Source organism: Eutrema salsugineum, unplaced genomic scaffold (assembly GCF_000478725.1).
Source record: "Eutrema salsugineum unplaced genomic scaffold, Eutsalg1_0 scaffold_13, whole genome shotgun sequence".
NCBI classification, from domain to species: domain Eukaryota; kingdom Viridiplantae; phylum Streptophyta; class Magnoliopsida; order Brassicales; family Brassicaceae; genus Eutrema; species Eutrema salsugineum.
In genome coordinates, this window is record NW_006256885.1 from 1,351,411 (window position 1) to 1,374,795 (window position 23,385).

Below are 23,385 nucleotides of genomic sequence, written 5' to 3' on the forward strand. Positions count from 1 at the left end.
GTGGTTTTTGTTCTACATATTCATCTCTCTGTTTCTTCTTTTCACGTGTAAAATGATACGCCCTGATGAATCAAGTATCAGACAATAGTAATCTGAAAACAAATCTTGTTCCCTAAATTTACTTACACTTCGGATTGTCTTGTGTTTTATCGTGTAAAAGTTCCCTCAAGAGAAGACTCAAGACCCAAAACAAAACGCACCGTTTTTCATTCATTTTCCAACGTTGTAGATCAGATCCATCGCACCCTACGGTATAAAGCGTGGTCTCTCACACACGCTTTATCAATTGCCACGCTTGAAATAGACACGTGTCGGTTTCATTGGTTTGGACTTTGCCAAGTTTTTGTTCTACGGGAAAGTACAATTCCTCTCTGTCTCTCTCTCTCTAAAGTCGGGGCTCGAGAACAGTGCCTTTCTTTTCTGGATATCCGAAAGCTGAAGCTAAGAATCTCTTCATAGTTCGATTTTTTCGTGTTAAAACGACGACGGTTTTTCAAAATTCGGAGAGGTTATGGCGGAATCGTCGTCTTCTTCGTCGCCTACTGAAGAGATTGTTCGAATGATCAAGCGATTAAGCGCTTACGTTGCTTTCAAGATGTCTAGCCTCTTCTCTACATCAATTCGGAATCTGGTTCTCTCTCGATCTCTCTCTCTTTATCCCCATTTTTCCTTTGCCCTTTACACGGTTTTCTGTAATCGGATCTGGTGAGATTTGGGGTTTTCCGATGGCGGGAATTTCTGGGACTGGGCTGCTTTATTAGACTGATTAAAGTGGAGATTAATGGTCTGATTTGAGCTTGATTATTGCACGAGATGTCTAATTAAGTTTGTGAAGGATAGAGTTTAATTTGTTCCGAAGATAGATAAATGCGAGCTCTAGGGAAGTAATTGAATTCATTAGTTGAATATCTTCTTTACATCGTTTCCATCTAAAAACTGAAGGAACTAATTACTCAGCTCAAAATTGGCTTTGCTATTTCAGTACTGGGTTTAGCTGCCTGTGGGGAAAAATCACAACTTTTTAGTAATTATTGCTATTTAGATTCGTTTTTTTCACCTAATTAAGTCGTTAAATTAGGATTCACGATCGATTGGTGCTATTGCGGGGCTTGCAATTGCTGTGATTTTCACATGGAGGGCGATAAGAACGCCACGGGAACGTCAGAGAAGGCAGCCAAAACGCAGGACGCAGCAGTCAGGTGAAACCTCTAGTGCTGCTGCTGCTCAGTCAAATCTAACTTCGAATCCTCCCGACGTTTCTTCGCCGCATGATGTTACCGGAGTGCAAGATGTCGTTGATCAGTTTTTTCAGCCTGTAAAAGTAGCATTCTCTTTCTCTCCCAAATTTGTCAATTTTCTTTGTTAAAGCATTAACCTTTTCTGTTCTGTTATAATTTTAAGCTCTTTTTTTGCAGCCTACATTGGGTCAAATAGTTAGGCAGAAGCTTAGTGAAGGAAGGAAGGTAATTGCATGCCAGCATTGATAATGTTTTGAAAATTTAATCTTTTGGCTATGTTTTTGTACTAGTTCAAGCACCTTATTGAAGCATTGGGTCAGGTTTATCATTGTGTCGAGCTTAACCCTTGTCTAATATGCATTTGTAGGTAACATGCCGTCTTCTTGGAGTCATTCTTGAGGAATCAAGTCCAGAAGAACTTCAAGTAGTAATTTTTCCTTTTGATATTCATTTAAATGTCGCATGATGTGTCTGTACCTGACTCAAGCAAAATCTATGCAGAAACAAGTAACCGTGAGGTCATCCGTTCTGCAAGTTCTCCTAGAGATTACAAAGTATTGTGATTTATACCTCATGGAAAGAGTTCTTGACGATGAAAGCGAAGTGAGAAACAACTTTTTTACCCGTTCAATGTTCCGTCTCATTCATGTTCTTTTGTTGGCTTCGTGTTGGTAGTTGGTACTTAGCTTAAAAACATGGGCAGTGAGTAATAACATGGATGTTCGTGTAGATCATAGTTAAGCAATGGATTAATTTTGATAAGAAGGATTTTTAATCACATATATATTTTACAGTATTAAATGCTAGAGACGTTTGTGCGTTCTTGTCATGTCTTTTTTGCGGTTGATCGAGCAAGCGGGTTTATAATTAGAATTTCTGAAACTCACATTGTTGAGCATTTATATGCAGGCCAAGGTTCTAGAGGCTTTAGAGAACGCAGGAGTTTTCACATCTGGGGGTTTGCTCAAAGATAAGGTACTCAATCAAGCTTTCTCATACAATCTTACCAAAGCATGACCTAAATCGATTTTTCTCTGTCTTGAACCATGCAAACACCAGTTAAAAGTCGAATTGGTAACCTATGTTTTGGCAAAAGTGCCAGACTTGCTATATTGTGACATGAATTTTCTTTTGCAGGTCCTCTTTTGTAGTACGGAGATTGGAAGAACTTCCTTTGTCAGACAACTAGAACCTGACTGGCATATCGATACAAACCCGGAAATCACCACACAACTAGCTGTAAAGTCCTTTCCTTGTTTAATCATTATATAAATTCTTATCTTGGTTATTGTTGTTAACTAAGCTCTCTCTTGTATTATTGCAGAGGTTCATCAAATATCAGCTTCATGTCTCTGCTGCGAAACCCGAGCGGACGGCTCCAAACGTGTTCACCTCGCAGTCAATAGAACAATTCTTTGGGTGTGCTTGATGCCAACAACAAAGAAAAGAGAGGTGAAAGATAACGTGAAAACCATAAACTCATAATTTCAGTTTCTGACACAAGAAGAAGCGTAAATGGTCTCGTTTCATCATCGAGCAACTCTCACAGGCCGCTAAGCTAGAAAACTTCTTCTTCCTTTTTATTGTCTTGATGTTTTAAAGTTTGATGTTTTTGGAGTTAGATGATTACGGAGAGATCCTTGGTGAAAGTATCAAAATTGTGTAATTTTTGTATTAGCAGTGTCTTAAGGAAAGAACCAAAAGTCCGTTAATTATGTCTGCATCTCTTCTTGCAGGCTTCTATTATCAGTGGGATATTTGTAATGTGAAGTTATAAATTCGTTTCACTTCTGTTTAACTGATGCAAGAAAGAGCTGGTCGGTTCGGTTTACATCGGTTCGGAAATCAATCTTCTAGAGCTCTGTTTCTTAATCGAGTTTTTGATTTTTCTACAAATTCCAGAAGCATTCCAGTTACTAGGATTCCGTATCGACCAAACCCTACACATATGTCTCACACTAAAGAACTGTAATTGATCGAAATTAAAGTTCTGTCCTTATATCGAAAGAGGCGAAAAGGGTTTAGCAACCCAGTAAAAGCAAAAACACCTTCGTCTCAGAAACACCCGTCGCTCGAATGGCTTCTCTTTGCAAAAGCAGCGATAATCTCTCCGTTGCTGAAGTCGCTGCTCTTCTTGCACCGCTTCCAAGTCTCCAAGTGCAGGCATGCTCCTCTCTTTCTCTCTCTCGAACAAACTCTAGCTTGCGGATGCTAATCTCTTTCTAAGGTTTCTTCTCAAAGTTAATTTCTTTTTGTTTTTCGGTTTAGGAGTATTTCAAAGAGCTAATAACCAGTAGAGGATGCAGTGGAATTGAAGTCAAACACAATGGCAGCATCGGAAAAGGTCCAATTCTTGTTTCTTTTTCTCGAAATTAATCAGGAATTTTTGTAACTTCCTTGTGTAGATTGGTGATATTCTCATAGCTGCTGCAATGCTTGTTTTCGTTTTCGTAATAGAATCTGTTTTCTTCGAATTGGTAGGTGTTTATGCAAATGCAGAGTTTCAGGAAGATGAACTCATTTTGAAAGATCAGATTCTTGTTGGCATCCAGCATTCATCCAACAAGGTGACTAATCCTTTTCCACTTGTGTTCTTTTGGATTCCCATTTGCTTTTGTGAAATTATATTCCTCATCTCTTCTCCACCTAAATTTCAGGTGGACTGTTTGGTTTGCGGTTTTTGTTTCCGGTTCATCGGATCAATCGAAAAACAAATTGGCCGGAAAGTGTATTTCAAGAATATGGGTCTCTCTGGTTGTTGTGATGGCGATTCATCTGAAAGCGAAGAAGATGAGTGCGTCAAGTACAATGTGAATGAGGAACAATGTGGTGCAAGCAGTTCAAATCACAATTCTCTTCCACAAGAAGTTGTTAGTTCTCTGATGAACGGTGAAATTTCCTTGCCGCATACTGATAAATTTCCTTTGCCTTCTCCTCTTTCATGTCCCGGAGGATGTCAGGAGGCTTTCTATTGCAGGTAACTGAGATGTTAATGTCTTTGACGTTTGTTTTCGTTATTGTTTCTACATGCGTAAGATATTTCTGCTGTTACTAATGTGTTTTTTCAATATGATGACACAGTGAATCATGCGCAAAGGCAGATTGGGAAAGTTCTCATTCTTTACTCTGCACTGGTGAGAGGTCTGAATCAATATCTAGAGAGGCTCTTGGAGAATTTGTAAAACATGCTAATGGTAAATATCAAGTCTACGCTGGTTATAATTTCTCTTTGAAAATGGTACTTTATTTATATCTTTTCATTCTTAATTTTCAGAGACAAATGATATTTTTCTCCTGGCTGCAAAGGTACATCTTGTATCAGCTTTCATATCTACTTTTAGAATTATCTTAGATAAAGTACCATGGAACTTTTAACATATTTTAGTTTACTATAAAAAGAAAAAGAAACTAACTAGTTCTCGATAATGGATTATGGCTAGGCGATTGCCTTTACCATTCTAAGGTATAGGAAACTGAAAGCAGAGCATGTGAACAAACAAGCGAAACAGAGTATGTCAAAGCAGTCGCTTCTCTTGGAGGCATGGAAACCAGTATCGATTGGATACAAAAGAAGGTAGATATATTGATGTTGCCATTAGTGACTATCGATGAAAAACATGAATTGCTTGCTCTTCTTTCTCTACGTTTCTGAATATCATCCTAATCACATACGGCAACTCATGTTCAGACATATTAGGCTCCTCCTGTGATATGTCTACACCGTATATAAAGTGTTTAAAACTCTATTTCGGTAGGTGGTGGGACTGCATCGCGTTGCCAGATGATGTTGATCCGTCTGATGAAGGAGCCTTCAGGATGCAGATAAAGGATCTTGCATGTACGGTATGTGTTTTATTTGTATGTATATACTGTTTGAAGGTTGAGTTTGGTTGCCATGTTTTGTGTAGATATTACAATAATCCTGACTATTTTGCCAACTGAATCATATTGTTTCATCTCCAGTCTTTGGAGCTCCTGAAGACAGCTATATTTGACAAAGAATGTGAAGCTCGTATCCTCTTCTTAAGTTTGATATATTATCTGTACCATCGTTTCCTTGTATTATAATTCACTCACAGATGTTCATTCCTTGACGCTGGAAAGTTTTCTCGCTTGAAATCTATGGGAATATCATCGGAATGTTTGAGCTGAATAACCTGTAAGAGTCACCAATTTTCCTCTCTATGTTCTTGCAACACAATGAATAACTCAGAAATGATACCGATCCGTTACATCTTTGGCAGAGACTTGGTGGTAGCATCACCAGTAGAGGACTATTTCTTGTATATCGATGATCTTCCAGATGCAGAAAAGGTCTGAGCAGAATGCTCTTTCAACCTATTGTTGCTGTTATTTTACCAAAATCTATTGACTCACCATTTTCTTAGGAGGAAGCTGAGGAAATCACAAGACCGTTTCTAGATGCTCTTGGTGATGAGTATTCAGACTGTTGCCAAGGTTAGAGATGATGTGAACATTGTCGCCACAAAAGAAAAGAGGAGTTATGTAACTTGTAACCAAGATTTGACAGTATTACATCATCCGTATTTGTGTCAGGAACGGCTTTCTTCCCTCTGCAGAGCTGTTTGAACCATTCATGTTGCCCTAATGCAAAAGCCTTCAAAAGAGAAGAGGTAAACTTTTCTTACATCTTTGTCATCTTTGTGATCTCAAAGGATTGCAGTTGCAATGTCTCCACTCTCTCTTTAAGAATTTTTATTAACACTTTTTGGACTACACTCAATGGATATCTTTTTTCTTGTGGTTGGTTTCGCAGGACAGAGACGGACAAGCAGTCATTATTGCGTTAAGACGCATCAGCAAGAACGAAGAGGTACTCTTATCTTCTCTTCTCTTTACCATAGTAACAGAATGAAAAAAAAAAAAAAATAGCTAGTTTTGAGTTTCATATGGAAACAGGTGACGATTTCATATATAGACGAGGAGCTTCCTTACAAAGAGAGACAAGCATTACTTGCAGACTACGGTTTCAGCTGCAGCTGCCCTAAATGTCTGCAAGATTCATCAGTTCTAGTTTGAAGCCATTAGAACAGAAATTATCAATTTTGCCTAATTTAGGGAATTTTTTTCTCGTTTTAAGGAAGTTTCTTCAGGCAACATCAAAACAACAAAAGGATACAATATTTTATTTACTGTTTTCTTTTCTCAGCTTGGAATGGTTGTTTTTTGTATTAAGATGTCGTTTTATTTCTTTTAGAGCTTAAGAACGAAAACTCTTTGTAAACTCTCATACTCTTAAAAGAAGATTCAAATACAGTAACTAAAGATGATGAACAGAAGCATGTACCGATTCTAATCATTGTTAATATTGCACAGAACAAAATGCAAGGCTCCCCTAAGCAAGTTCCCAAAAGACTACTTAAGAAAAAACGGCTTCTTCTGTTCAAAGTTTTGCGGTTATGGATTCAGATTAATAGATTTTATGATCAGATGGATTCAACGTCATTGGCTTTCCTCTGTTCCATCACATCATCGTTTACATCCTCCTCGTCTCCCTGGATAAACACACACAAGCACAACATTTTTAGGACACAAGTGAGGATCATCGTTACCAAACTGAATATTTAGTTTACCAAACAAGTTTTCGAGTATGCTTACCTGAAAATGGGCATCTCTGAAAGGTGGTGGTGGAGGAAGAGATTTCAGAGGCGAGCCTTTGGTGGATGCTTGACGATTTTCTTCATATTCTGCAACTTCATCAAATGCCCGACCAGCCATGCTCGTAGACGATACTACCTGCAGCATCGTAAACACGTTAAAAAGTTTATTATCATCTCTGCTTATAACCAAGTAATTCCGAGAAACATATCTTTATTGTGCATTAAAGAATCAACTCGAGCAACAATGTCGTTCTCCCAACAGATAAAAAGTAAACACCACTCTGCAAACGGAGAAGAAATTGAAAAAAAAAACGATATAGTACCTTATTACTAGATGAGGTGCCAGAAGAAAACTTTCTTCTTTTCCAATTATCTTCCTTTGATGAGTTAATTGCGTCCTCATCGTTCCGCACTCCACTTTCTTCTTCGGAAAATGCTTTCGAAGAAACCATATTCCAACGAGAAGGTCTCTTCACATTCTCCACCTTCTCTTCTTCACCTCTTCTTATCAAGGCTGGAACAGATGGAGGAAGTTCATTGTGTGTGTTAGTTTGAAAACAGAGATATAAAGGTACTGATTAGTTTACCATCTTCAACAGGTTCGTTAGTAGTAAATTGATCCTCATAATGCCTTTTCCTGAACAGTGAAGAAGTATTCTGCAGCTCATTCTGTGAATCAGAAGCAGTTCTCAGATTCCGACCATTATTCTCTGCATCGCTCACAATATCGACGTCTGCATCCCTGTCGTTGCCTTCATTTCCAAGAAGATATGTACTAAGTTGGTTTCCCAACTTCTGAAGACGGGCTTGTGACCTACAGATTTGACAAATGCATCGGTTATCTAATAAAAATTTTGCATTTTTAAACAGTAAGCAATTAGAATAAAGGGAAAGTGCCCTGCCTCTTTAGATCATCTTGTGCCCGCAAGAAACGGTTATATTCTTTCACAAATTTCTTCGTGCTTGAAGTAATCCTGACATACAAAAGGATTGAACAACAGTCGTCACCAGAAGATCATGTCCAGAATTTGCCAAATCACATGACTGGAAATATATTGCACCCGAATTACTTTCAAGCAAACATCAAGGAGGAAATAGTCATTACCTCTTACATTCCTCTTTCTCTCTATCCAACTGGGTCTTAAGCTCCTGGATCCTAGAAGTAAGAATGTCTGCTTCCTGTGCTTTCCTTTCAAAGGAAGCCTTTGGACAAAAAAGATGTGCCAATCATATATGTCAAGTTAACTCGCATGTAATCAAATTAACTGTGGAATGCAGTGGTTTACCTGCAATCGTAGTTTGTCATCAGTAAGTATCTTAACATCCAGCTCTACATCTTTTAACTGCATATAGTTCCAGAGGAAAGGTTAGATTAATGACAAATACTCGATAAACATAGATAAATTGGACTTGGATCTTTTGGCATCATCTTTACAATTCTAACTTTAGATTAAGATAAAAAGAGAACCATGTCATGAACTAACACCCAAGCAAGAAATTCAAACCTGCTCTTCCAGATCATTGTTGTAACCCTGAAACTTATTTCTTTCATCTTTTTCCCTGACTTCAATCCTATTCCCATCTTTCAGACCACCAGCATTATCACTTCGTTCATCATATCTGCGGTTCCCTCTGTAGTCTTCATCTCTGTAATGATTAGAGATATAAGGGCACTTTTAAAACATGTCGAAACCATCAAATTACCACTAAGATTTCACATGGCATGAGTAGAAGTAGAGCCGAGGGGAGAAGAAAGCCTACCTTCGCCTCTCAAATGGTCTGTGATTTTCATGTCCTGCAAGTTATAATTCCATCGGCAGAAATCAGAAGAAAGACATACAGAACGAGAAATTGACAGAGAATTTTGATTGTGCCTAACAGACAATCAACAAAAGCTCCAAAAACCCAAAGCTACATCTTACCACTAAATCTTTGAAACCTTCTTCCACTTCGGTCCAAAGAATGTCTCCTTTCTGGAGAAAACTGTCTACCAAGTTTATTTCTTAAGTCGATATCCAGATTGTGACGTCTGCCTGCAGTAAACGAAACAGACTTTGCAGTAAAGCATAACTTGTATTACACTCCATTTCAAAAATCAGAATCATGCCAGTCAACAACACTTGGATAAGATCACAGAAGACTACAAATAACATAAAAAGAAAAAATGCTTTGGTGCTTACTTGCCAGCTCAAAGAGACCACAAATAAATGTCCTCTTCTTACCAGCAGTTGGAGAAAAGCCACAATTCGGCACTAAATAAGTGGAAGGCACTGTATCTCATCGATGAATAATAGTTGACAATGCTGGATGAGAGAAAATAATAACCAATCTTGAAGATCCATTCAACTACACAATCACAGTCCACCAAAATATGATATTCAATTCCTTCTGACAACAACACACCCAAGAACTGCATATTTCTTGATCCCAGAAACTGCATGTGAGACGATCGGATATATAACAATCCTGGGGATATTATGCTCTGTACACCTCAGAATCAAAGAATCCCAGAGCTATCCATCTCAGAATCTAATAACTGGGGATCAAAGAACAAAGAATCCGATATCCCAGAACTTGGATGAAAATGGCAGAAGTCATAACAATAGGCATTGATAAATCCTAATAACAGGCACTGATTGGCCACCAAAACTTGGGGAATGAAAACCATGGTTGTGGACGAATAAATACCCCGAAAAACCCATGATTGATTGGTTTTCTTCAAAAAAGAATGCGCTCAAGAGCAGTAAGAAAACCAATATAAATTTAAGCAGGAAAGACCAGCAGATTCCACTCCAGAGTAAAAACAATACTAAAGAGTAAAGCCTTTCAGTAGCTATCTTTCTGCAAATGGAACAGCCATATTCCCCAATGATTCCGCAGGAGAAAAACTAATCAGCAAAACAAACTGGTCACTATACGATGATAACCAAACTCCAAAGAAACCTTCTAACACTGATACCATATGTCAATCAAATAATTCACAGAATGATTCAAAGAGACTTGATCATATGGATCCTTCCACCATTGACATAACTTAAACACGAAAGTGAAACCAATAGCTTATGGTTAAATGCAGAAACGAAACTCCCTTAACCTGTGAATGAAGATTCCCCAGGACGACGAAGCTCAGCAGTTCCATGAGCAAACGTGCAATTCGGCCTCGAACATGTACCACTCTTCCTGTACAGAACGCAAAGCTTCGTCTTGTACATACTCGACCCAGACATGACTTAAACCGATAACAACGACGAGCTCTTTCTTCCAAATACTCTTTCAGATCAAAAACTCAAAAGTCAAGCAACCTCCATAAAAGCATAGACTAACCATCAGCGTCTCGTTCCTACACAAGAACCAGAATCAACCCTTCAGATGAAAACCTCTGGACTCTCACTGGAATTAGATTCTAAAATCCTACCAACAACATAACAATATCGAGCTATGAAGAAAGAAGAATTTAAACCGAAGAACAAGAGCCTGAGAAAATCGAAAACCAACCAAAAGCGATTCTAAGGCTGTTTAATTTTCACTGTAGGTTTATCTTTGAACCACCTTCTTCTTCCTCTTCTTCTTGGAAAACCAAACGGCAGCCGGAGTAATAAGCCGGACGGAAGTGAATATCTCCGGGAAATGAAAACTTTATACGCAATATGAGAAATGCTTAAACAATTAGGGATCGATCGAACAATTAACTATTTATATATTTTTCTACATCAATAAAAATAGAACTCGAGTTCACTATTTTGCCCTTCTGCATTAATGCCGTAACGATGTATATAGAAAACCCAAGAAACAAATCAACAATGGATTAAAGTACAGAATTAATTTCACTAGATACTCTATGTGTGTTGTATACTATAATTTACATATTTTAAGTAATTAGAGATTTTTATTGATAAACTAGAAATATATTTTAGTATTTTTGCAAACATTCATATGATGTATCATGTAACTAAATTAAAAAGTGAATCTTACAACTCTACATTAAATTTTCCACCATCTCTCTATAAGCAACATATGAACAAAGAGAATCATGTACACTTTATATTTTTATGAATGTTAACAAATGGAAGGGATAAAAAAACAGACCGAGATTTTCTTTCTTAATTCAAAATGAAAAATAATGCAATCAAAGTGCATAATCAGCCAGTCAGGAATGAAATTTGAACACATAACTTGTATATTTCCTAGAAACAAAAGTCCCCTGTTTTATTTATTTTAGAAATGATAATTTATCGTTGAGAATAGGAAGATTTGGAAAGTAAGCAAAAATGTTAAATCTAAATTCTAGAAAATTAGAATAGATCTTGTTTAAAATGGTTTGGGAAAGAAGTTTTTAGTTAAGTAAATGTATCAGATAACCAGTTACTATTCGTAATTAGGTAAATAGGAAAAGATACTATTTAGACATTGTGTTATATGAATAAGGTGAACAGGAAGAGACATTATTTAGACATTGTGTCTTTTTCAATATAACACTTTTATCCTCTAACTCTCTCTATCTCCCACGATCCATTGATTTCATCTCTTATATTTGTTTTTTCTTTTCTCTTTTGTTCCCTGTAAAAAAAACAGTTTCTCTTCTTCTTTTTCAATGTCATTGTAAAACCCTAGAATAAGTCTTGAAAGTTGTTGCTTCAAGTTTTAGTGGATTTCTTTTTCTTTTAACTTTCTCGCCGAATTTCTCTGATGCTATGAGTCTATGACGAAATCGCATTTAGATATTCTCTGTTTCTTTTCCTTTTTACTCGGTTCTGCAATATGAGGTTTTTCTGGTTTGATTTTGATTTCCACAAAAGAACTAATCAAAGTTGTTGATTTTATCTATTTCAGAGTTACTTTTGTTTAGTTTCTTCTCTAAAATTTTAAATTTTGTATAAAGATTCTGTTTCTTCTCTGAAATTCTGCATCTGAGATTGGGAAATAGATTGTTGAAGGCGAAGATCTCGATGAACATTAAAAAATAGATTATTGAACATGTTAACTATTGTTTTAATGTAATATATAATTTGTTTTTAAAATTTTTATTGTATCGCGTTAAACAAATCAATATCATATTCATACTTTTAAAATAATCTAAATAGCTGTCAATATCTAAGCTCTAAAATGTAGTTAGCTGCCAACATCGTAACTCTAGCTAAGTATAATGTATTGAAAAAACAGAATATATTAGTAAATACAAATATTATATTAAAGATGATAAAATAAATTGTTAGCGGATAAAAAATAGTATATTCGAAATGATAAATAAATTATTAGCGAATACAAATTTAGTATTAACAAGATAATATAGGTTTTACTTATGTAAATTTAGTGTTAGCAAAATAACATAACATTTACTATGCTAACAAAGTTTGTAGTATGATAACAAGTTATGTATATAATTACATAACTAACTTATATGTTCAAAAAAATGATGGAAGAGAAACTTAATATGAAAAAAAAATAAAAGAAAAAAATGGGTAAAAAATAATAATACACTCAATAGGAAAAAATACTTTAACAATAATCTCATATCAAAAAATACTTTAACAATAATCTCATATCAGTTTACTATTTTTTCCATTTTCCTGACCAGATTTTAGAATTACTAGCCAATTTACTCTTTTTAGTTTTAAATTAAAGTCATGTAATTCAATTTATAAATTTTGTTTCATTCAAGGATTAATGCAGAACAATTCAGTTGTCTTGACACACTTGCTCCTTCAACAATTTTCTAACGTAAAACCTGGACTACCATTAGCTAGATCATCATGTCTGTTTAGATAACAAATTGGGAACGTCGAGAACAGAGAATCAGAAGAAATAACATTACGTCAAAGTCGAATATCATTATATGTTTTTCTTCATTTATAAATACATACTAAATTGAATGATACAACGTTTACAGTTATGAAAACTCAACAAATACACATAACAAACATGGTCAAAACTTCGATTAGTGTAGAACGATGTCATCAATCCAAACTTGGTCAAAGGAGTCTTCTCAGCATCAAAGGGACAGAACTAATCCGTTAAATACACCTTGTTTGATGAATGTTGGCCATATCAAATGTCAAAACTTCAATCGAAAACAAAAATATCTCAAACAAAACCATAACATCATCACCAACAAAAACTCATAACATTGAATTTAAAGACACAAATTTGCAGATAAATGTGCGAGGCATTTCCAGGATCAATTGACATAGAAAAAAGGCCAAATGATCAGGATATACCACAACCTAATCTTGCGTCAATGCCATTATACCTGAAGGAACAGTTTTATCCCCAGAATTGGTAATGGACGCTTTCAACACCATATTCAATAAACAAAACTCTAAACCAAAATTTAGGGATAATTCAATATGCTCAGTGGAAGGAGAAGTCGTTTAATTAGGAGAGCTCACGGCAAAACAATATTGTATTGTCTTGTCCACTGCCCTTCACGCACCTTCGTGCTATTTTATCATCATCGCATCAAAATCCCACAACAACAAACAAATTAAACAAACACGAAAAGAGCCTCAGTGTGTGTAACAATTCAGATCATTGATTCAAAAAAATCTCACTGAAATCCGCTAAGATAATTTTTATCCTCATAGGCCATATCTATAAACACAAACAAACAATCAAAACAAGAAATACAATCGAAGATTGTGGTGAGCGAAAAGGGATACTCAGACAGCCAAGGGTTGTATCTTCAAATTCTGGGAGAAGAAGCCCAGATCTGAAACTCTAGTCCACGAAATATTCGTATCATCACCATATCCTTAACGCCCCCACCCATAAAACGAAAACGAATCAATACTTTATCAACAAACCAAAAAAAATACCTAAGATTCATTGTAAAAACAACAGTAAAAGGAGAAAATTAAGAAGCAGTTCTGATGTTTCAATTGATTAAAGAAGACGAACGATATATATACAGACGCTGATACGGATTGCCTTTGCAAATTAGGGTTTTCGTATCGCATAGCGGCTACAACACTTTCGTTTAGGGTTGTTTTTTTGTTTTTCAAATCGAGCCTAATAATTAAAATCTGGCCCTTAATCATTAAGCCCAATGAAAGCCCATAGAGTTATTATTTAATTTAGTAGAGGCTGTAGAGCCAAGTGCAAACCGTAAAATAGAAATGAAGGATGAAAGGAAATGAAAAGTTGAATTGGTGTTCATATCTTCTCCGACAATCGGTTATCTCTAGTTTCTAGGGTAACAATGGAGTTAGAGAAGCTACTTATCCAGCAAGACGAACGTAGAATTTGCATGCATGCTTTTACGTGTGTGATGTAACCTACCGCAAGAAGCCAATAACCAACACTACAAGAAAAAAGTCATATTATGACAAAAAAAATTTGTCACAATAAACCCAATTCCGTAACAATAAAATTATTGTGACTAAGTTGTGACGTTTTGTTGACAGTCACAATACAATCCTCACAAATTTTTTTTCGTAGTAAAAACGTCACAGACATTATAACGAATATATCTAGTAAGTAATTCGTCATCAATAGCGACGAAAAATAAAAGTAACAAAAATATATCAATTAAAGACAAAAGAAATCGTTTCAAAGTCGTTATAATTCGTGACTGTTATAGTTTCCCAAATCTATCACTTATTTTGACGAAATTGTAGTTACCAAATCGTCACCAGTAAAGACTAAAGAGTCATTGCATTTTCGTTACACATACATACTAAAAATAGTCATAATACCGTCATATTTCATGACTATTACAATGTCTTAATTATGTCACTTATGTTGACAAAACTTTAGTTACAAATCATCACAACTAGTGACATAAAGAAAATATTTAAAAATACTATTTTTATTATATTATTTTCATAAATGAAACCATGATACAAAAGACCAGTATTACAAAGTAAATGTACATTATTAAAAATTAAGTTTATACAACTTTTATATATAAACTTGTTAATAAAGGATAGATTGCTCAGTAGTCAGCATCATCTTCAGATCTCAAGCTTGACCTTTAACGCCTTGCAGGAAATCTCTTTAACGCCTTGCAGTAAATCTTAAACTTGTCTTTGCCCGAAGAAGCTTTTATCTGGTCGAAAACTTGCAAACCTGGCTCAATACCTATCTCTTAATCCAAGATTGAAGCATCTTCCCACTTCTGCTGTGATGTGAAACTTGCGAAGGTCTGGATTCTGTTTGATGAAACCTGCTCACACAACTTTGAAAAATAAGAGGATGAGCACCCCCAATATATATATATATATATATACCTTATACTTTATATTTTATAGTTTATATCATTAAACATTAAACCCCAAATGCCATAAACTATAAATAAAAGATTCACTAACTTTTTATTTTTATTATGTATATTGTAGTTTTTTCTATTCCATTTTATGCTCTTCTTATGAAACAATAAGTTGTTGTATAGTTTTTTATAACCTGAGAAATAATAAAGATATATTACAAGTGTGAATCTCTAAACTCTAAATCAAACACTCTTTAATCCAAAAAAATTATTAAATTTCTATTGTAATTAAAAATATATTTCAAATCCTATACCTATATACTCTAACCCCCAAATTCTACACTCATTATCTTTTTCTTTTAATTTTGTATTTTGTAATAGTTTTTTCTATTCTATTATGTGTTCTCAGTAGAAAAAAATATTTTATATTTTCTTATTTCAATTCATATAAAAAATAAAAAGAAATTTTATACCCTAAATCATATACATTAGTCAATAAAAATTATTATATTTCTATTATTAATAGCACTGAACAATATTTGACTCACTCGCTGGTTATTTGACATTTGTTACTTTTTTGTTCATAAATTTTTACCTAAAATTTTATTAGTATATTAGATTAGTAATGCTAATGATCCAAAATGTTCAACATACAACAGCATCTTCGACTTCTTAAAATCAGCATATACACATTGTTTAATTTCTTCAAAAGCAATTCATCAGATACAAGATTTTAGGGAAAATAAAATAAAATAGAAAAAGAAATTAATTCAATTGAGTTTTTGGGTGTTTATCTGAATTAAAATTATTTTCTTATTTATGTTTAAATAAAATTGTAATTTTAATCTTATCACAAAGTGGAAACAATTATGTCATAATCTATGACTAAACTCAAAAGTCACTAAAATAGTAACTAATTGTGATGATGTATTTACAAAACGTTTGTAGTTTTTAGTGACTTAAGTTTAGTCACAAAAATTGTATGATTTAGTTACTAGATTTGGTAGCAAATCTGTAACAATATTTGTAACTATATATTTTGTAATAATTACGTTATGATTAGTGACAAAAGTTTGTTACTTTCAATTTGGTCATAATATTATGACGAAATGGTAACGCTTTTATGACCAAATAATTTTGTCACGGTTTCGTATAAAAATCATAACAAAATTGTTACAAACAAAATTAGTCACAATTTTTCGTAACAATATTCACTTTTTCTTGTAGTGCAATCTTAAAGAAAAACAATTGAATATTTAAAATGGGTAGAAAAAACACTTGAGGATAACAATTGAATATTTAAAATAGGTAGAAAAAATACTTGAGGATTTTTTCTGCGCACACGAAAAGTTGAAGATTTTAAAAGCTCATTGAAATTAAGTTGAGGATTTTATATAGAATTTCCATATAAAATCATCAACTTAATTTCAATGAGCTTTTTAAATCATCAACTTTTCGTGTGCCAAAAAAAAAACTTCAAGTATTTTTCTACTTATTTTAAATCCTCAGTTATTATCCGTGTGATCATTTTACTTCAATTTGATTTGGAGATTTTGCTTCAATTTTGTCGAGATTTAATTTATATCGAGTTTTATGTTAACCATTGCTTAACCACGATGAGTACTATTGCTAGTTTGTTAACGGGATTCAAATGATGTTTCTATTTTCATTTAGTATCGTTTCGTATACGCTGTAAATTAACTATACGAATAACAATTGAATATTTAAAATGGGTAGAAAAAATACTTGAGGATTTTTTCTGCGCACACGAAAAGTTAAAGATTTTAAGCTCATTGAAATTAAGTTGAGGATTTTATATTGAATTTTCCCTACTATTATTGTGAATAAATTGTGTTTTTGTTATAATTTATGTTTGGTATTACATGTCAATAAGGTGTCATAAAATAAAATAGCATGATATTTTCAAAACTGAAGGCAAAATTTTGGATAAGGCTTTGTAATGGTATAGCTATATTGTACAACTTGGAGGACTCCAAGTCCAACAATGTGGGATTGGATGAGAAATTATGTGGTAGTACATGATGATTTCAAGGATTTCTTTTGCTTTGGGATGTAGATACAAAGTGAAGATTTGTCATGGGGAAAGATGTAGAGTTAGTTGTAATTAATACAAAAGCTTTCTGAGGGTGTATGAGCGATCTATATATGTTCGGAACCAGAACCAGAACCACGATTTGTAGGGGTTACAGGGAAAGAAAATGATTGCAACTTGTAAGTAAGCACCGTGACAAGATATAGATTCTAGAGTTGAATGAAAAAGAATATCTACCTCAAAGGCTCAAACCATGAAAGGACTTGATTATCCAAAAATAAGTGTTAGAAGCCCCATTTTGAATAATGAAAAAATTTGTATATTTTATTTCAAAATCTTCGTCTCCAATATACTAAATGTAGTTTGGGCTAAGATGACAGAATAAGTAAACAATATGGTAGTCACTATTTAGACTACCATATTTGTTGTAGAATGTCTAAATAGTGTAGTAAAACATTTTCATTGTTAATAATGACAAAAAGATGTCCATTGTAACGTGACTAACGTCTCTGACTCTTCAAAAAGAGTAACACGTTGCATGTATTCGTCATCTACATTGGAATTGTGATGAAGTCATTTAATTGTAACGTCTCTCTCATCGTTTTTGTTTTCTTCATATAGATATAGATCTTATATTAATTTCACTTAAATTTTATTCTGATTATGTAGATGATTTGATATGCAACTAATAAATATGTCAATGTAAATGGGCTCGGATTTCCTGCCCCAAAAACAGAACCAAACAAAAGAAACCGAAACAGTGTCCCCTATTTAAATTAGTATAAAAACCTCATTTGATACTTCTCATAAACGTCATCACTTTGAGGATTCAGACAAAAGTACCAAAAAAGGAAAAGAATCTAGACAAAAGATAAACATGAAATCTGAGCTTGTGTTCATACCGTTTCCAGGAATCGGCCATCTCAGATCAATAGTAGAGATGGCGAAGCTACTAGTCAAGCGAGAAAACCACCTCTCTATCTCCATAATCATCCTTCCTTCTCCTTTAGGAGGCGATGATGTCGATGCTTCTTCCTACGTGGCAGCTCTCTCCAGCGAACGCATCCGCTACGAATCGATCTCCGACGGAGATCAACAGAACGAAGAGCCAACAAGGGTCGACAAGCACATCGAAAATCAAGTGCCAAAGGTAAGACGAGCCGTCGCGAGACTCGTGGAGGACGACAAGTCCACGAGACTCGCAGGGTTCGTCGTCGACATGTTTTGCACCTCGATGATAGACTTGGCGAATGAGTTTGGTGTTCCGAGTTACATGTTTTACACCTCCAACGCTGGAGCTCTCGGGCTTGGCCTTCACGTTCAGAGACTTTACGATGAGAATAAATACGATGTTAGTGAGTTGGATTTGGAAAACTCGGAGGCTGAGTTGGTCGTTCCGTTTTTGACACGTCCTTATCCGGTGAAGTGTCTCCCACGCAATCTCGCATCGAAAGAGTGGTTCCCTATCTTTGTAAACCAATCAAGAAGATTCAGAGAGATGAAGGGTATTTTGGTGAATACTGTTGCTGAGCTTGAACCTTATGCGTTGGAGTCTCTCTCCAGTGGTGATACTCATACTCCTCCTGTATATCCAGTGGGACCACTGTTGCATATTGATGATTCCAAGGAGGAGAAACAATCGGAGATTTTAGCATGGTTAGACAAGCAACCAGCTAGATCGGTGGTGTTCCTCTGCTTCGGGAGCTTTGGGAGTTTCAGTGAGGAACAAGCAAGAGAAATCGCCGTCGCGCTAGAGCAAAGCGGCCGCCGTTTCTTGTGGTCACTCAGACGAACGTCTTCGAATGTATTCAAGGAACCTCCAGGAGAGTTTACGAATCTTGAGGAAGTTTTCCCGGAAGGGTTTCTTGATCGGACGGTGGAGAGAGGGAAAGTGATCGGATGGGCTCCACAGGTGGCTGTTCTTGCGAATCCAGCGATAGGAGGTTTCGTCACTCACTGCGGGTGGAACTCGACGCTAGAGAGTCTCTGGTTTGGTGTGCCAACTTTGGAATGGCCTCTTTACGCAGAGCAGAAATTCAACGCTTTTGAAATGGTGGAGGAGCTTGGCTTGGCGGTGGAGATAAAAAGATATTGGAGAGGAGATATATTCGCCGGAGTGAAGGAGGAGCTGGTGACGGCGAAGGAGATTGAGAGAGGGATCATGTGTCTGATGGAGGAAGATAGTGAGGTGAGGAAGAGAGTGAAGGAGATGAGCGTGAAATGCCGTGTGGCTTTAATGGATGGTGGATCGTCGCATGTTGCTTTGGAAAAGTTAATCCAAGACGTTACGATGAATATCGTTTCGTCGGTTAGGGAATTGGAGAATGTAAATGTAAGTTTTTGAATGATAGGCAATTAGGCATAAATAGAACGCACAAGAAAGTTGGATTGTAATAGCCGTCGATGTGATCTTAAATACTACTTTGAAGTGGAGATGAAGGAAATGATGGATGGAACCAGAACCACAATTACTACTAAGAAACAATGGTTCTTGTCAATCATTTTCCAAATTTTGAAAGCAAAGCAGGTTTTCTACATTAACACCTGGAAACTGTGATTACAATGTGTCGAACTGTCTATTTTTGTATCAAATTATGGATTCTAATGTTTAAATCATAAAATTATGAAAAATAATTGTCTCCTACGGTAGCATGTACTATATTATCCTATATTAGTCAATACCAATAACAACTGGTTACTATTAAATCGCGACTGTAGAATATTATTTATCTTTAATTCTGCATATTGGCATTGGTTAATGTCAGATTTATAAATTATAATAAGCTTTTTATGGGTTTTTAGTGGGCTTTTTATGTGTTTGTTAGTTTTTCTTTAAAGCATGAAGAAAAAAAAACTTGAATTTTTCAAGTTAATTAGTGTGTTTTCAAAAAAAACATTAACACCTTTTGTGACTTTGTGTTGTAACAAGATTGTTTCTCAAAACTGTTTTACTAAATACCAATAAATTGATTTTCAAAAATGTAATCAAAGGGTAGTCTTGTAGAGATAACAAAGTAGTTTCTGTATATTTTATGTACCTTCAATTGGAGGTACGATTATTATTGAAAATTTCATAATGATTCACATTTCAATTGAACCATAACAGATATTTTTCGGGTGCATAAACACAAATCAAAAACAACATCAAAATCAACTTAACAACACCTTTTCCCTAAGAATAAAAAAACACAAACAACAATATAACACAATTAAGAAAAACAGAGCACCCACCACTATCCCGATCAGGCTAACTTAACTTCCGGCGACAGAACATCTTGTCCTGATTACGCCGGTTGAGCCCGTCTTCACTTTAACCCTTCCCATCTTCTCCATCGACTTAGCGAAAGCCTTGTAAAACTTCTTTTCGGAACCGTTGACCAAGTCGTTGATCATCTTCAACGTCGCTGAGTTGGTCGTCAGTGCAGAATCAGACTGAAACAGACCTCTCCTCTTCAGGACAAGCCTGTAATAACTAAGATCGAAACTTCTGGCGCTACCTGGATCCATCTCGAGGATGGTGGTGTTGTCGTTGAGGCTTTTACATTTGTTGGCCTTTAGATTCGTTGCGTATTCGCTGTCCAGAGCTGGATCTTGTTTGACTGTCGTCGAGAAGTTGTAGAGACGAGAATTCATTGAAGAACAATGCGAGACACCGATCGTGTGAGCCCCTGAAAATTCAAAGAGAGTTAAAAGTTTGACAAACCAACCTTAAATGAACGGTTACATGTAATTTAGTATTTCCTAGTAAATTACCGGAGAGGAGGACAAGGTCTTTGAGATTAAGGCCTTGGTTAGCGAAAAGTCGTTGTAACGTCGTGAAATTACTTGTCGGAGGTGGAATGTTGTTCAAAGCCTCTGTTGAGTTTGAGATCCTACCGTCTCTTCTTCCGGTCGGAACACTCCACGAAGGACCTCCCTGTCGGAAAGTTTTCAAGGGTCACATTTTGTTTAGGTTTACAAAAGTGAGCCGCTAAATCTTTTTCTTTTTTTTTTTTATATATAGTTTGATTACTTACGGTGGCAACAACTGCATCTCTAGCGGTCAAAGCGATGATATCGGCGCAAGAAACAGTCTTAGGACACACTGCTTCAAGAAGAGTCTTAATCCTCTCTACGAAACCGAATCCTCTTAGTGTTAGATTCGGTGGTGCATCTTTCTCTGCGTTCCCAGTTGTCGAATTTATCAACACTGATCCATCGCATCCCTTCATTTATTAATTTTTTTTTCCAAAATCAATTGTCAACATTAAACAAAAAAAATCTCAAAAATTATGCTCTAGCTCGAATTTACTACTATCAAATTACCATTTTTTAATTTATTTGATATAATACAGTACATCTTGTCGATTATCTCATTGTCAATACCAGTTTAAAAGATCGCATCACAGATGTAAACGTTTTTTTTTTTTTTTGGTTTGAATACAATTTAACACTCATCCAAAAAAAAAAGATTATCTCATCATTATGAGTAATCTATTGAACTGGATGTGTGTGGATATTAACGTGTGAATAATAATTAATACATATGTACATAATATACGAACAAAAATCTAAAATTAATGAGACCAAATTAAATAAATACCCTGACAAAGCAATCGTGGAAGTGCATCCTGATGAGAGGAGCAGCAAGAGAAGGACCATTATGGATATGCTTTTCAATATGATCTGAAATTATTTTCTCGGCATTTGGACAGCTCTTTGCGTAGAAATTCATTTGAAGCTGAGCCTCGGATGATCCTAACATTCCCATAAGAACCGTGGCTGCAACCGCAACCACAACCATAACAATCCCTTGCTTCATCGTCTTGCTTGAGTTTTGTTTCTCAATATTCTTTTTTTGGTTTTGTGTCACTGAAGAAAGACAAGATACAGAGCAATAATGGAGGGGGCCTATTTATAATAGGAATGACCAATATGGTAAAGTAAACATAAAATTTATGTAAACAGGAACTACCCAAAACAACTATGTAAAACCCAAATTAAATCATATTTTATGTGTATAAATTAAGGAAAAAACACAAATTGAAGTAAAAAAAAGTAAACCGAATAGAATTTTGTGCTTTTTAACTAGATTGTTGATATTAAAGATTTATTCCAAAAACAAAACAAAAAAAAAACCAAAAATCTGAAGTGATGCAGTTTATATACCCTAATAAGCTCCATGATTAGCTGTATTAAAATCTTAATTTGTGGTCATCTGAATGAAGTAAAGAACTAATGAAAGATATATAGAGTTTATTTATATAGGAAAGGACCTTCATCTCAATGAGTAGAACTAAGAGGTCTTAAATAATTAATATCACATGTGACCAGTGTATTTATTATTATTTTAAAGCAGGCCTATCACAATTATATATACTTATCATATTATTTCTTTAAAAAAGACGTAAATTGCTTTTTACATTACATGCATCAAGGTATTATATATAAAAAATATTTGTTTAAAACGGTAAAGTGGTTTACATCACTCATGTGAAAAATAATAGCATTGATTTATTGTCTATGACTTAATATAAAAATAATCTATATACGGAAAAACTACAAATGCAAAATGTAAGAAGCCATATGAATATAAGTTAACTACATAGAAGAGAAATTGTTTAAAATTAGAATATATAAGTTGTTTTCTTAGCAAAAAACACTCTTCACCAGAAATTTTGAATTCACTACTCTCAAGTTTATGAGCTGGCCCTGAACTGCATATTTTTTGCATTGGCCGCAAGCTATAGAGCAAAAAATAGGCTGTTTTGCATATTTTTTTTAAAAAATAGACTGTTTTGTTTTCAAAAATTTTTATGTAAAAATAAGGGCCGCAAGCATGAGCTTGGTTTGTTTTGTCTCAAAGCCGGCTCTGAGTTTATCCTAAGTTTATCTATTGTAATAAATGTTTTCTTAGCAAAAAACATTTTATATGTGGTTCTCAGCAATTTCAGTTTGATGAATAAAGTTTTTTGTTGATAAAAAAAATAAGTTAAAAAATTAATAAAAATTTAAAATATTACTAGTAATATGCTAATCATAAAATTTAAATTATGTTAATTACAAACATAATATCAAACAAACATACCAATTTATTGTCATCGGTTTTTCTAACTACGATTTCCAGCAATAGTTAGCCATTTCAGAAACTTTTTCTTTATTAGTTTTTAGTCAATTTTTTTAGGAGTAAAGACAAGAGCAAGTAAATTATTTCATTGTGGACATCTTGAACAGCAATAGTACTGTCTTTTCCAACATGATTGTAAATTACTCTGGATTTTAGTTCGATAT

At 34.8% G+C, this 23,385-nt stretch overlaps 5 protein-coding genes and 4 non-coding genes across 11 annotated transcripts; 3 read left to right on the top strand and 6 right to left on the bottom strand.

The window, feature by feature from the left end:
* The first annotated feature begins 326 nt into the window (after positions 1–326).
* On the top strand, positions 327–3,045 carry LOC18023822 (peroxisome biogenesis protein 22). The gene is made up of 8 exons (XM_006406169.2): positions 327–631; positions 1,079–1,321; positions 1,416–1,463; positions 1,606–1,662; positions 1,740–1,841; positions 2,148–2,213; positions 2,376–2,477; positions 2,563–3,045. Exons 1-8 carry the CDS (start codon positions 512–514, stop codon positions 2,665–2,667), a joined length of 843 nt encoding a protein of 280 aa, XP_006406232.1. The 5' UTR covers positions 327–511; the 3' UTR covers positions 2,668–3,045.
* A 162-nt stretch (positions 3,046–3,207) lies between these two features.
* LOC18023823 (histone-lysine N-methyltransferase ATXR2) lies at positions 3,208–6,407 on the top strand. The gene is made up of 15 exons (XM_006406170.2): positions 3,208–3,401; positions 3,507–3,582; positions 3,720–3,805; positions 3,896–4,215; positions 4,320–4,432; positions 4,513–4,544; positions 4,679–4,812; positions 4,994–5,081; positions 5,202–5,250; positions 5,343–5,397; positions 5,483–5,552; positions 5,627–5,696; positions 5,796–5,872; positions 6,016–6,072; positions 6,159–6,407. The coding sequence occupies exons 1-15, from the start codon at positions 3,315–3,317 to the stop codon at positions 6,276–6,278; spliced, it is 1,434 nt and encodes a 477-aa protein (XP_006406233.1). The 5' UTR covers positions 3,208–3,314; the 3' UTR covers positions 6,279–6,407.
* Positions 6,408–6,441: 34 nt separating this feature from the next.
* On the bottom strand, positions 6,442–10,519 carry LOC18023824 (zinc finger CCCH domain-containing protein 40). Its single transcript, XM_006406171.2, has 12 exons — positions 10,355–10,519; positions 9,954–10,199; positions 8,782–8,892; positions 8,621–8,654; positions 8,365–8,506; positions 8,146–8,202; positions 7,965–8,062; positions 7,762–7,833; positions 7,447–7,673; positions 7,183–7,373; positions 6,858–6,995; positions 6,442–6,754 (listed from the first exon to the last, which is right to left on the bottom strand). Exons 2-12 carry the CDS (start codon positions 10,084–10,086, stop codon positions 6,686–6,688), a joined length of 1,272 nt encoding a protein of 423 aa, XP_006406234.1. The 5' UTR covers positions 10,087–10,199; positions 10,355–10,519; the 3' UTR covers positions 6,442–6,685.
* Positions 10,520–13,011: 2,492 nt separating this feature from the next.
* LOC112089042 lies at positions 13,012–13,137 on the bottom strand. The gene has a single exon (XR_002900854.1). It is a non-coding gene; the product is annotated as a small nucleolar RNA snoR80 (small nucleolar RNA).
* A 65-nt stretch (positions 13,138–13,202) lies between these two features.
* Positions 13,203–13,317, bottom strand: LOC112089041. The gene has a single exon (XR_002900853.1). It is a non-coding gene; the product is annotated as a small nucleolar RNA Z152/R70/R12 (small nucleolar RNA).
* Positions 13,318–13,357: 40 nt separating this feature from the next.
* Positions 13,358–13,444, bottom strand: LOC112089040. Its single transcript, XR_002900852.1, has one exon. It is a non-coding gene; the product is annotated as a small nucleolar RNA R11/Z151 (small nucleolar RNA).
* Positions 13,445–13,507: 63 nt separating this feature from the next.
* Positions 13,508–13,610, bottom strand: LOC112089038. The gene has a single exon (XR_002900850.1). It is a non-coding gene; the product is annotated as a small nucleolar RNA Z157/R69/R10 (small nucleolar RNA).
* Positions 13,611–17,983: 4,373 nt separating this feature from the next.
* LOC18023825 (UDP-glycosyltransferase 71B7) lies at positions 17,984–19,626 on the top strand. 3 transcript variants are annotated; one of them, XM_024159741.1, is made up of 3 exons: positions 17,993–18,573; positions 18,679–18,685; positions 19,126–19,303. In XM_024159741.1, exons 1-3 carry the CDS (start codon positions 17,993–17,995, stop codon positions 19,162–19,164), a joined length of 627 nt encoding a protein of 208 aa, XP_024015509.1. In that variant the 3' UTR covers positions 19,165–19,303. The 3 variants fall into 3 exon arrangements, with proteins under 3 accessions (XP_006406235.1, XP_024015509.1, XP_024015508.1); XM_024159740.1 differs by lacking the exon at positions 18,679–18,685 and having other exon boundaries at positions 17,993–18,620; positions 19,143–19,626; XM_006406172.2 differs by having other exon boundaries at positions 17,984–19,626.
* A 515-nt stretch (positions 19,627–20,141) lies between these two features.
* Positions 20,142–22,001, bottom strand: LOC18023826 (peroxidase 30). Its single transcript, XM_006406173.2, has 4 exons — positions 21,698–22,001; positions 21,132–21,320; positions 20,869–21,031; positions 20,142–20,783 (listed from the first exon to the last, which is right to left on the bottom strand). The coding sequence occupies exons 1-4, from the start codon at positions 21,914–21,916 to the stop codon at positions 20,368–20,370; spliced, it is 987 nt and encodes a 328-aa protein (XP_006406236.1). The 5' UTR covers positions 21,917–22,001; the 3' UTR covers positions 20,142–20,367.
* Between the last annotated feature and the right edge of the window lie 1,384 nt (positions 22,002–23,385).